At 39.8% G+C, this 13,785-nt stretch overlaps 1 protein-coding gene across 3 annotated transcripts in view; it reads right to left on the bottom strand.

The window, feature by feature from the left end:
- Positions 1 to 13,785, bottom strand: part of Mdy (diacylglycerol O-acyltransferase) — a 243,134-nt gene that overhangs the window by 9,028 nt on the left and 220,321 nt on the right. For all 3 annotated transcript variants that reach the window (XR_012993772.1, XM_076324416.1, XM_076324417.1), the window contains one exon: positions 7,251 to 7,429. Coding sequence is in view for 2 of the 3 variants with exons in the window: in XM_076324416.1 (XP_076180531.1) it covers positions 7,251 to 7,429 (179 nt within the window). In the remaining variant the exon portion in view is untranslated. The remainder of the gene's footprint in view (positions 1 to 7,250; positions 7,430 to 13,785) is intronic.

Below are 13,785 nucleotides of genomic sequence, written 5' to 3'. Positions count from 1 at the left end.
GTGCGATCAATTTATCCACAGAATGTTTATACGAAGCGTTTAGAAAATAAATAAAAATCACCAGTGCGATCAATGAACGCATTCTCTATTCGGTGAAAAGAAGATCGATAAAAACTAATAGAATCGTGAATAAAAACATAGAAATAATATAATAATGCGTATTTTTGTAAACATTCGTCCACACATAAAGCTCTTTTTTTTCACTTTTTAGTTATTCTGCATCGTAGTTAATTTTCGCGACATTGAGGAAAAACATCGAAATTGTTTGTACACAAAACTACACGGTCGGGGGAAAAATACAACGCTTACAGCGATAACTGTATTTTTTCCAAACGATTTTCACTCTTTTTTAATGAAAAATATAATATATTCTAACACTGATATATATTCACACGCCAACGGTCGTCGTTGTGAACATCTTCAGTCTATCCGAGTAAAAAGAGACAAGAAATATGCGAAAAATAAACAGGTATTACTCTTCTCCAATTATATACGCGCGAAATGTATTTTTCGAAATAGATAAAAACCAAACGAATAAAAACCCATAGTGTCTACGATTTTTTATCGTTCAGAATGAGCTATCAAATATACAGCTAATGATATTCGGTTTCCTTCTGGGATACCCTGCACGATACGTTTCCACGTCCCTGCGGCCAAATCGAAAATTTCCTTTTTTTTGCCCCCATTTTGAAACCAGTCGGACCACCGTGCGATATCTCTTCCGAGCATAGAAGAATTATCGCTGTTTCGGTATCGCTCTCGCGAGAACCCTTCGATCCACGAATTGCAACCGGCTCTTGCGACACGGAAAGCTCTCTCCCCGTGGTCGCGCAATAACAACTTTTCCGCGGCTACTTTCCCGAGGATTTAAACTTTCCTCGCTGCTCTCGAAGTAAAAAAAAAAAAAAAAGAAAAATCCGCACTGGTTCGCGCAAGAAGGTCGTCACCGTGGACGCGAGTTGTTAGCGGCACGTGCACCGCCGGGGACACGGAAAACCCTATATGGAAAGTTTTCACGGAACTTTGGTGATTGTATTGAGCTAGTCGGGATGCATAATCCGATGTAACGATGACAAGGAAGACGTATGGGGATAAAAAGCGTTCAGCCAGCGGCAACCTTGCGCTTGTCTTGGCCAGGAGTTCCTAAGATTTTCGCAAGTGGGATCGTCTGCATTATCGCGTATGTTTGTTCTGCCTTGCCTTTTCTTGCTGGAATTATCTCTTTCTTTTTCATTCTTACTACAAAGACGATTTTGGTTACCGTGAAGGGTATACTGGGTCGATTTGGACCCGTGGCATCTTGTACAAATATTTTTAATTAAGATTCTATCGGTGGAACGACTAAAGTTTTCCTCGATAATCGAACGATACGGTAAACAGAACATATCTACTAGGTTGTTCGATAAATTTTGTTTGTTTCTTCCATTGTAAACAAATACTATGACACTTCGACTTTGACCAACTGTATATGTACAAATGAGTCCACAGATCGGATGTCATAATGATATCTATAGGAATATGGAATAGATACTAGGTTGTTCGATAAGTTTCGTCGTTTTCTCCATTGTAAAAAAATACCATGACACTTCGACGTTTGAACAACTGTAAATATACAAATGAGTCCACAGATCTACATGAAACTTTGTACATGTTTATCAAATAGTAGTACCATCGTTAGAAAAATAAAACAACGAACTCGATAGCTCTATTTCTTATCGAACGACAACATTTATTGAGCAACCTATTATAAGATTTATTTCAGCGCCTTACAATATGTAGAAAAAATGTAAGATTTATTGAATGGCCTTATGATAGATAAAAAAAATATAAGATTTATCGAATGGCCTTATAATAGATAAAAAAAATGTAAGATTTATTGAATGGCCTTATGATAGATAAAAAAAAATAATAAGATTTATTTTACCGCCTTAGAGTACACATGTATCTAGTAAGAATATTATTCTTGAAACTCGAATGGATAATACGTACCGCTAACTTACGAGAAGAATACCGCTGGGCATCTGGGTAATTTTTTCTGTGTGAGCAAACACTAACCAGCTAGTATCAACCATATGGGTTAGTTTCTACTCATGCGGAAAAAATACTCGGCGTTCTTCTGCGGCGCGGTACATACATGTTTTTGATAAACCGTTAAGTTCTGTATTTATTACCATTGCTAACCTAGTGTGAAACACCTGAAACGCTTTCTATGTAATATTGAAGTTTCGCGTTTCTTAAAAAATGTCTAAAATTATTTATAGAAATATTTTCAATTTAATAACTTATAATGGTTACTTCTATTTTCTTTCTTACGTTAAAAAAGACCCAACCACAATAGAGTATGACTCAACTCGATTTAATGTATCGCAAGCCTTTTAATTATCAGTCATAACTATCACACTATCATACTACATACAAGAATAGAATTAAAAATACACAATTTGCATCAGGATTATGTACACATTGATCATTAACATTTTTGGAAAACAGTTTCCACTCTAAGTACAGTAAAACGTTCATAAAATAATTTCAATTTTTCTCATTTCTCGTGCAAATCGTCTCGGCTTGCGTTCGTATATTAAAAAAGAAACTTCTTTTACATTTTCTCATCGATTACTTGTTGTTCCTTTCGTCTATTCGCGTACTCTGTAGCAAAAAAGAAACTTTTCTTCGTATTCTTCATTGGTTAATTTTTGCTATCTTCTCGCGTACATTTTTCATACTCTAGACATTCACCGAAGTAAAATCTCCAGTGTCGAAATGCTGTTCGAAAACCGTTCACATCTTCGTCATTTATTATTATCTTCGTTGAAATCTCCTCGTCGTTCGATAGTCCCGACTTGCGACGCAACGTAAGAAAATCGCGAACGAAAGAAAATCGGAAACGCGGTGCTAAAAATGGGAAAAATTCACCGCGGACTCCGCGGTCCTCGGGGTAGTCGACGATTTACCGCGTTACCTGTGCAGCCCGTGGCCGAATGAAAATTAATTAAAGACTGCGTCGGGAGCCGAGTGTTCATAAACGCGTCTGCGAATTAATTTTCGGAAATAAACGGTAAAATGGAAGATTTTCGTCGCTACGGTACCTGTGGGTAGTTCCATTTCGCGGTAGAATAGTTTTCAAACACGAGCTGCCCCGCCCGATACCCTTTTCAGTTACACGGACATTAAAAGTAGTACTTAGAGTGGCAGTAGTTATATAATATATATATATATATAAATGTATGTATATATGTATATCGTATTATTTCATATATATCTAATACACGTATACGTACATACAGATATGTACATGGAAAAGGTGGAGTCGAGGGGAGAAGGGGCAGGTAAAACAATTAGCCGCGTAGCAGTTTCCACGGGGGTTAAAAGGGACGGCGACCGAGGGGTGAGCAGGTGGCGGGGAAAGTCTCTGATTCACGGAAATTTCTCTTCCTTTTCGGAGGCTAGACAGGAGCCAGGTTCTCGCGAAAAATGTAATTAAATCTCCTTAAAGCGGAGCACACTCGTTAACGAAGTTTAGCCGCTTAGGCGGAAAGGAGCTCGATCAAAAGTGCGACTCGCGGCTGGATACCGACTTCTTTTCTCGCTTTCGTTCCCTTCCTTTGCTCACTATTTACCTCACCTCCGTCGTCGCCTTCGTTGCTTCGTTCGTGCCATTCAAAGCGAGAAAAGTAAGATTCCATCTTCGTGTACACCTTCTACTACTCCACCTCCTCCTCCTACTACTCCTCTATCTCCTTCCCCTCTTGTCTCGTGTACTTCGAGTCGCGATTCGAACATCGAACGAAAAAGCGACTCCTGTCGAACACCGAGCGTAATAGCGAGCTTAGAGGGCGACAATTTATCATACGACGAGTAGACGCGACGAACACCAACGACCGGTAGCTCGCCTCCTTTTTCTCGCGAACGTAACGACCTGCCGTTCGATAAATCTTACAGAAAAGTAGTACACTTAACTATAATAGAATCCGCGGCATGTATCGATTTTTCCGCGAGTAATTTGTACCGAGCTATCGTTGATACGTTTCTTCGGAAAACGTGTACCAAGTTGTACAATTTATTACTGGCTACGGAGAAGGGGAAACGTTTCTAGAATACACCTAGGTTTACCGTGATTATCTTCGGGAAACGATATTTAATAACGAGCATCGTAAGATAACTAGTAAGAATTATAGTAGTTTTCTAGTTTAGGAGAGAAATAATACGAACTTGTCGTAAGTAATAGTAATTTATACTAATACCTATGTAACGCTATGTACATTTAATTTGGATGCTGAAATAAAGCTCATTTGAGGTTTCGAAGAATACAAAATTTACAACGATAATAATGCGAATTAAGCTTCGTGGTAAATTTTGTACGATTCGATTTAAATGGAATAATGCGTAGCTTTGATTAAAAAAAAAAATTGTACTTTTATGCTGCGAATATATAATTAACCTTAAAAACAAGAAAACCGTAGAAAGATTTGCACGGATCAACAATAGAAGAATATCACGGAATATGCGATATTATTTCTATACTGTACCTCTGTATATAATATAATTAATAGTAACATGTAAACCTATTAAATTATCACAAATTTAATGGCGAAATATGGTAACCTTACAATAGTCTCGTACGGGAACAATAGATTGAATTAGTTTATGCGAAACAAGCTAAATTATAGCAGAGGTACTATACTTAATATTATTTCGAATAAGAATATACGAGACGTTGGATAATTCGTTTCCTTTAAGTCTAAAACAACGCATGCGAAAATTATTTATATCTCAAGTTGCTCTTCTAACCTTTCAAAATTCGTGCCACTTTCGCAGTGACATGACATTTTACCATAAAAAACGACGTTGCACAGAACATATCGATGTACGCATTAATTTCGCGAATTTGTCGATAAATGTTTGCGAGCTATGAAAAGAAAAAGAAGGAACTCTTATTAAAAGCACCTGTTAAAAAGTAATAAAGAAAACGTTTTAAAAAAGGTAACAGGGAATTAAAAAGTTTGAAAGTTTGGAATGTCGAAAACTTTTTGAATAGTTCGTCATGCATTGTTTTATACTTGTGCTGTGTAAGATATTATATATGTGCCACGGGGAAAACTTTACCGACAAAATATGACGGATAATAGGTAGTATAACCGCTTCGGAGAGGGCAACTTTAAACTACGCGAGTTTTCTTGATTCGAACGGTTAGAATTCAATTAAAACTCATGAAATTTGATAAGAACGTAATTAAAACTCGCGGAGAACGTACGTGAGTATTTTATCGAGATATTTCGGAGGTGATTCTGACCAAAGTTCGAAAGTAAACAACACGTATTTAAATCAAAGAATGATAAAATTTTACTCATAAACAATAACTTGTATGTGTAAAAGCGTTTTAATAAAGCGAGCAAAGTTTTAGAGTGGACATACAGTGAGTATTGGATCTCAGAAATATTTTCTCGTACTCTTTTTCTTTTATAACATTTAAATGGATTCCTTAGAACACGGTAACTCGTGATTCACAATTTATGATTCACAATTTATTAATCTTCGTAAGGCGGATGACGAAACAGTCTCGTGGAGAGCGAATGTCGGGTCAGTTGTGACCCATAGCGAATCGTTTCTAATACGTTTTTCAAAACTAACTTTTAAATAGATATTTGAGTAGTCTTGTCCATTTATTAGCTACATCTATCCAAAGCGAATACTGGTTGCAAATATAATAAATAAATATAATGAATAAGAATATAATGTTATATTTGAAATAAAATATATTTATATTTCTATAATTATATGCAATTTGTACATAATACTGTTATTTCAATATGTACGTGGTTAGTGTATTTGTTATCGTTGCCGATGTTCTTTGGTTTTAAAAGATTTAAATATCTAATAAAGTTTTAAATATCTAAAATTTTATAATTTTCCCAAGTAACAGACGTATTCACCTGTATCGTAAACTTGGCCTAGTTCTAAGTAATATCCTTGTATATAAACTTTATTTCTTTTACTTGCTGCTGCAAAGAATACTGTCTAATAGTTGAGAGGGGGAAGCTGCAGTATTATGTTTCAAGAAACCAATAATAACCAAACGTAAACAAAAATGTGAATGCACGAGTCTCTCGAGACCCGGAATGTTAATCGCTATGCAGCTTTCTTTTTCAAACTGCAAGATCGCACCGATTGTACCAAAAACATCCAGCTCATAGTATAAACATGTTGCGATCAAATATGAAGAAAATCCAGGTATTTCAACAATCCACAAAAACATAAAAGATGGAAGAGAGGAAGAGAAGGGAATCATAACCATAGCGGGAGTTGAGGGGTATGTAAATTTAAAATATTTGAAAACATTCCAATCGTAACAAATATCATATTTCAACGTTAGCGATATAACAGACACTCTTATATTGTTGTAACGGAGATAAACGCGAACGAAAATCGGAAAAAATTTGTCGGGTTCGGGACTCTTCGTGGACAAACTCCCTTTTTTAAAATTTATTTTTACAGAATTATTCGTTGCAAACATGTACCGTGTAAACGTGTGTAAAGCAACGAATTCGTGACAAACAAGAGATATACCAGTATGGAGTATATTTCACGTTTTTCGGTAACATATTGAAATTAATGGAACACGCTACTACGAGTAGCTGTAAAGAATGTCTACGAATCGGGTCTTTTCGCCCATAAATTGCGGTTCATATTGTGAAATATTATAAATTAGGAACGAGTAGCGACATCTGCCATTTTGGTTTTTGAGAAACAGCGGTAACTGAATTAAAAAGAAAAGAAATGAAACTCTGACCATAATTTACGCACGTATGTTTTTAAGATCAAATTCACAAACATCACCTTTCCTGCACCTAGTTAAACGAATTTTTATTCCGTGTGTTGCAAGCTCGGTGTAATAAAAACGTTAAATAAAATTATTTAAATCGGTTAAAGAAGCCCGGTATTTATACTCGTTAATTAGTTCCAGTGACTGATGAAAGCAACATCGCGTCGAAATGTCAAAGAAATTGATTATCGAATGTGTTTCTAAGCGAGGCTCTCGTCGAAATCGGTCAATTATTTTTATCGCGTTGCGAATACGTTCTGGTCCATTCTGCGCCGCGTTCAATTTACGATCCGTCGTATATTTACGATATTTTTCGTTTCGCTCGATGTACAGGGGGGTTAAACGTCATTTACCTTGTCGAAATGTAGCTCGTCGGACCCGACGCGACCGTGTATCGTAGATAGCGAATAGCGAATCAAACAGCACTTACCGTACAGCCCATCGATGCACCGGCATGTTCCATGTTCTCCAGAAAGTGTCGATGTTATTCGCGTTCCACCAGTCGCAGTAGAAATTCCGATCGGCGAAATGCAGCAGTTCGCCCATCAGATTGAGGGTCGAATGGAATAACAAGTAGAAGAAGCACAACCAGACCAGGTGGTTTGGTATCTGTAAAGCAGACGCATCCGTTCGGAGTATTAAATCGCGAATCATATTTCACAGTGGAGTGTTCATTCAAGAACAGCTACATACGTCAAAGTCGACTTCCGTTTATTTTTTTTCTATCGTTCAAAACATTCCACGTTTTATTCGTTTTATTTATTTTTTTTTTAGGTAACGTTTAAAATCGTACCAATAGCCTAAATCGGGTTAACGACTACACAAATATTTATTAGTCGATATTTTGTACACCCTTAAGGTGTACTTGATATTTCCCCAAATTTCAATTATATCTTCCTAATATTCCAATATTCCACAAATATTTAGAATTATGGTTGTTTGATATTTCATATATCGAAATAAAATTTCATATTCTCTCTAAATTTTAATTAGAAGAGCAAATTTTTTAATCAGTGAGAAAAGCAAAATTATAGATAATACTAAGATTTTGCCTCTTTTGGATTCTAGATGCAAATATTGAATCAAAATTTACTTTTATCAAAACGTCGTAGGTGTGTTCAGTTTTTCTTCTTACTGTTTCTACGTTCGTATAGATGATTGTACATTAACAAAGAAAAAAGAATCATGCAATTTTAAATACGTTCAGCACCATCGAGTTTTCAAAAACGGGAAAGGAGATTTTAACGTCACGAAAAACAGCAGCGTACAGACTCGGTATGCGGGTAGAGAGTTTCGTAAGAACCGTCGCGTTTCGTTATTTTTTTATTTTTTTCACTCACCGTGAACAATTTTTTTCACGCGGCTACCCGTTCGTCGGTCGATCTTTGTTAGTTCACACTGTGTATAACACGCGAGCAGCATGGCCGACGGCTACGAGCACCAATATTTTGCTTCTTTTTGTTTCGTATTCTTCATTCGGGGCTCGTTAAACCGACGCGAATTCGTGTCTCTCGCTGCGTTCCATTCCCGTAGCCCGGAGGCAGCGGCGCAATTTCGCGTAATTCTTAACCACTGTTAGTACACTGGAGGGAAAGGAACAACGACGGAAGAAAGGAAATATGATAGCCGCTGAAAGGTACCAGGAAGAACAGTCGAAGCTCTTTCGCACCGTATAATACACAAGGTGTTTATATATTACGGCTAGAAGCTTTACAGTCTGACAGAGCTCATCGAAAGAACCAGAAAGCTCTTAGCTCTCTACACAGACCCTGTAATTCGACGTCTTACCTGGACCGCGTTTTTAGCCACAGTGGGATGCACACAGTGTTTTTATAGTATTTCCAAAACTATGTCCGAGTATCTTTGAACAATACGCGAAAATATTACGAACAAAAATATTAAAGTAACGTTTAAAGAAATACCTAACACGATAATGGATATTTTACAGGTGAATGTGATCTAGAGGTTGAGAATGTTTTTTTTTCTTCAATGATACTACCAATGCTCGATTTTGATTTGAGTACAAAAGTAGTAATATACAATTCTCGTAAAATTTACCGTTTTTTAAATATTTGTCTCTGTTCGTTCTATTACTTTCTCTGTGAAACACGTTAAAAGATATACTTGTGCTTCAAATGTACACAAATAGGGGATAAATAATAGGATGAACAAAGACAATATATTAAAAATTAAAAGTTTTATATCCTCGCACTGTTATACTCTAAATTGGCTATTCTATTTAAGAAATTAGCTCTTCCGTTTAAACAGACTCGAACTCTGAATTTATTTTATGCCTCTATTTGTAAAAGAAAAACAATCTAACCATATTATGTATTTCTTCAAAACTTACAACTCTAGTAACATTTTCACGTACTGTTTGATATCTCTTTAAAAGTAACTTTTTCATTCATAAATTATTTATACAGTTTTGCAGCGGTTCTTTCAGCGAAAGCGTTCTACTGGAGAGAATCGTCGTGGTTAAAGGATCAAGAACGATGTACTCGGTTTCAACAAGATGGTTAACTTCCGAAATAAATCGTAACACAATTTCTGATTTTCTAAGTTTTTTATTTTCCAAACCATTCATATCCTATATAAATATTCTCAGACTTCGGATAAGGTATACATGATTGATAACTCGACTGGAAGGTCGACCGTTTTGGAACGTCTACAACCATGATCGTCCAACAACAGTTACTCGACGTTTTACCTAGACCCAGTATTTTATCCTCGAACATAGAAGATGTTGGAAATTAAAATTCCTCTTTCCTAAAATTCTCTAAATTTAATTGAAACGCACAAAGAAAGCGATCGCACAATAGTGCGTTTAACCGATACAGAATAATAAAGAGAGAAAATCGTTCGATCGGTTTTTCGCGTAATTGTGAGGGTGGTTTGTCGCGTTCAAAGTCGCTCGAAACCAAACGAACTCGAAATCCCAAACCGCGCACAATGGCGGAGCCAACCAACCACCGGGGCAGAAAACAGAATCGCGTATTATTTACACACTACGCCCGCGGGCTGTCCCCGGGCTGTAATCCCACGGTCGAATTGCGTCTCGTTAAGACGCGTTTTAGATACAAAGTTCGTCGGAACAACATCGCGCTGGGTTCCAATTTCGAGAGGGAACGAAAGGAAAGTCAACCTGCGCCTTGCAATCGCGGCCAAAAGATCAGACGGATTCCTCTGTGGCGAGTACAACGTTCCCACTCTCTTTCTCTCTCTCTAATTTGTCTTGTCCCCTCCACGTTGGTCCGAGAAGAAGAATTTTGAAGTTATTTCGTTTCGAATGTCTTTTGTAATTCGCCCTCGAGCAACCTTCGTGCTTCCGTCGGCTGTTTGCGTCGCTCCAAAGGACTTAATAATGTTGCCAAGCACAAAGGTCAAGTCTCCCGCGCCGCCAGGCATTCGTGGCACTTTTATGGAAAGAGAGACAAAGACACCCGTCACCGTGGCTGTCTCCGCTCTTTCATCTAACCCCTTTTCGCCACACCAGGCTTCTGCAACGAGTCCACGTACTTCGCAAAAACTTACCTCGACGTTTTAATTTCGTTTATCCCGACATGCTGCCGACGTTCGAAGAGCAGCCAAGAGGAGGACCGAGGGGGCCAAGCAGTGGCGTTGGGCCGCCGTGAGGTCGGATAAAACCTGGTGAACCGTTTGAGACACGCCGATGATACCACAAAGGAAAAAGCGGCAGCGTAAACTTTCAGCCGACTTCCTGGCCAGAGGCTATCTCGGAAAGAAACGCCTTCCTTCACCCTCCACGAGAGGCTTTCATCGAGGGGAAAAATCTTGGCGGATGATACGCGACACGGTAAAGCGAAAGACGAGGGGAATTTGAATTTTCTCGGCTCGTTTGCCCGTGCCGTGGCGCAACCAACTTCTCCTATTAAAGGTCGATTTTTCAATGAACTTCGAACTTTGCCTGTTCTCGGAGTGTCTCGAAACCCTTTCGTTCAACGGGACCGGTGTTGTTCCGCCGTTACGACCAAGGGTGAAGATCGATCATGGAACTGATACGATTAGATGGCGATTGGATCGAAAACTGTTCCGCCATCGATACATTCGCGTTTGGAATCGACATTGTGCTGTCGAACCGAGGAAGATTTTCGAACGATTCGTGACTCGCGCTGATGCACGAATATGGACGTTGCACCGAGTTCTCTGACGTTTCTTTCGCGAGTTATTGGAAAGTTACACGGGAATTTGTTTGTTTCCATTTTTGTGTATATGTATCAATTACTGTCACTTTGGAAGTAACAATGAAAAGTACAATAGAGAGGCAAAGATGTTCAGCGAGAGCGATTTTAATTACAAAATTAAAATTCAACCAGATGTATAAAAATTGATAACGTCTACGTTGATATTAGTAGATGTTGCGCTCCTGGGTATCTCGTTCAGAGATTGTCGGTAATTTAACGATCCCAGGCAGTGGATAGATTTCTGATAGAACGATACAAGTTCTCCGGTATCACGTTCTCCAGCGAGAAACAATGACAAAACGATCGAGCAATTTCGTTGTCCCCGCGAGCCACAGTCTACGAAGTTTGCTCAATTCCACCCCGATTCCTGATTGTTATTCTTACATCCCGCTCTGTTCATACGATAACAGCTACTCCCTAGATTACACGGGGGGCGCTCAGACCTCGCTGCAGTAAATACTGCGCGACGTGCTCCCGAGAGGCTCGGGGCGTGCACAAAAAAAAAGAAAGAGAAAAGAAAAAGAAAAAGAGCACGAGAACGTCGTACGCGGCACGGAGGGAGCACCGATTGAGAAGAAAATGGAAAATATCGATTAGCAGCTTAACACATTCGAGACCGTCGGTGTTTCGTTAAAAATTGCCTTCGCTTTTTCAATTCGTTTCGGCTCGAACAGTCGCGACCGAGTAACACCGGCTGGCTTATTTCTGTAATACACGATTGCGAATAAATGAGAAATTTACGATGTTGCGTTTCTATCGATATCTGTGTTACATGTACGTTAAACAGGGCGGGGCATGCAGAGTATCGTAACCGAATACTTTGAAAAGTATTAACGATATAAACAAATCTTATCGGACAACACACTTTCCGATAATAATTTATCGGAACACACTTTCCGGATAAATTAGCCTCTTTTTACGCGAAGGTGTTTCAAACCAAAATGGGCGGGGAGACATATTTTCCTGCCATGCTTCTCCGTCTTTGGTACTACGATAAACCATACCAGTACGAGTATTCCTCAACGTGGCTCTCTTACATTAATTTCTAGCCACAGTGTATTCGCATAATCGCCCGGTACACTGGATAATGTCGAACGACCTCGTAACCAGTTAGCCGAAACGAGGCTCTCACGGAACAACGAATCGGTGGGGCGTTCAACGCTGTCTTTTTACGCGACGTGGTAACGATAGCACCGGATCCCCCTGTCCACGTTGCATTCAGCCATCGCGGTAAATACATATCGGAAATTCGAAGGACTCCCCCCACCCTTTCTCTCCCCACTCCGAACCGGCTTGTATTACCGTCGAATCCAATATGTCTGCGTCATTGATGGAAATCGATCTATCGGGCGCGGTGTGTATGCATGAAGCACACATAACGGGCCACGCATCTATCCGACGGGACACTGCGGGCAAGGTCGTCGTATAAAAGTGGAAAGGAAGCTACCACCACGTGGTGGTCCCTGTATCCCCCACCCCTTGGTATCCTTTCTCCCCCACTTCTGTCACCTTTCTCTTTTTCGTCGCGGAAGTGGGGATGGTAGCTCGCGTCAAAGAGATTCCGAAACGAGCGACGAGTGGACGGAGCGAAGGGACGTGCTCGTATAAAGCAGATCGATCTAAGGAAACGACCTCGTTGGCAGCGAGCTGCAGGAAAATTGCGTTTCCCCATTACGACGAGATTAAAGTCTCGTCCTACATTGCAGTTCCGCCCCTGCTTTTCACCGATCCGCTTCGCCCTTCGTCGTTCTCCGAGTAGGGCCGGTCCACCCTTCTGTCTTCGACGTTTCGATATAAGAACCGCAATTAACCCCTCGACGGTCACAAGGGTCGTGCCCGATGCGACGAGCCTTGCAGTTATTTGCGGTGTAAACGAAAATAAGGGCTCGCGGCACCGAGGGTTGCTCGTATACCCCTACCACCAGCCCCAGCCCTTCTTTCGTGGGTCCTTAGACGAGTCTCTCTCCCCTTTTCCCGCGACGAGTCTCTCCCCCTTTTTCTCTTCTCTCTTCTCGCCCTCCAATTTTTCCCCTCGATCGACAAACAATTCTTTTTCCTTTCTCTTTTTCTCTTCTCCTTCCGCGGCGTGCGCGCGCGAAAGAGAGGGAGGAGGGTGGGGGAGAGAGAAACAAGAGGGCACGAAAAGAAGCGTCCCGAGAATGAGCAATTCTTCTTGCGGCGCGACTTATGAGATTGAAAGAGGAGCTTTCGTTACGGCGTACTTGCCCCGAGGAACGCGGATTCTACTCAGATTTTCCGGTTCGAGCTTACCACGCTGTTCAACGTCGATATCGCTTTTAGCGACGACGGTTACGTTCGTTTGTTAACGCTGTCCGGGGACTTTCTGTCCCGTCGCTCGTTGTTTATTTTCACTTCCCGAGCCACGAGGGGTAAAAGTATCGTAATCGAGGAAAACGTCGAAAAATTTGTTTCGCGGAAAGTATACCGAGCGGTTGCGTGCCGATTATTAAACGAGAGAAATGTTTTTCGATATTTTATCGAACGTATCACAATCGCTTCTGAACGGGCCGAGTGGATCTCGCGATGAAACTTCGTATTCGTGTTTTCTATTTCCGATTCGAAATTCAATTTTGCGAAATCACTTCATGAAAAATAGCAATTACACTGTACTTAGTTACAAGAGTAACTTCTTGGTTTTTCTAATTTAAATTTGTTACTCGTAAAAATTCAAAAGAACGTTTCGACGCGAATCGAGTGTTGAACGACATTGTTCGATAAACTTTTGTCGATGAAAAAATA

Source organism: Ptiloglossa arizonensis, chromosome 12 (genome assembly GCF_051014685.1).
Source record: "Ptiloglossa arizonensis isolate GNS036 chromosome 12, iyPtiAriz1_principal, whole genome shotgun sequence".
NCBI lineage: Eukaryota > Metazoa > Arthropoda > Insecta > Hymenoptera > Colletidae > Ptiloglossa > Ptiloglossa arizonensis.
The sequence above is the reverse complement of the archived record's forward strand: the minus strand, read 5'-3'. Positions and strand labels throughout refer to the sequence as shown.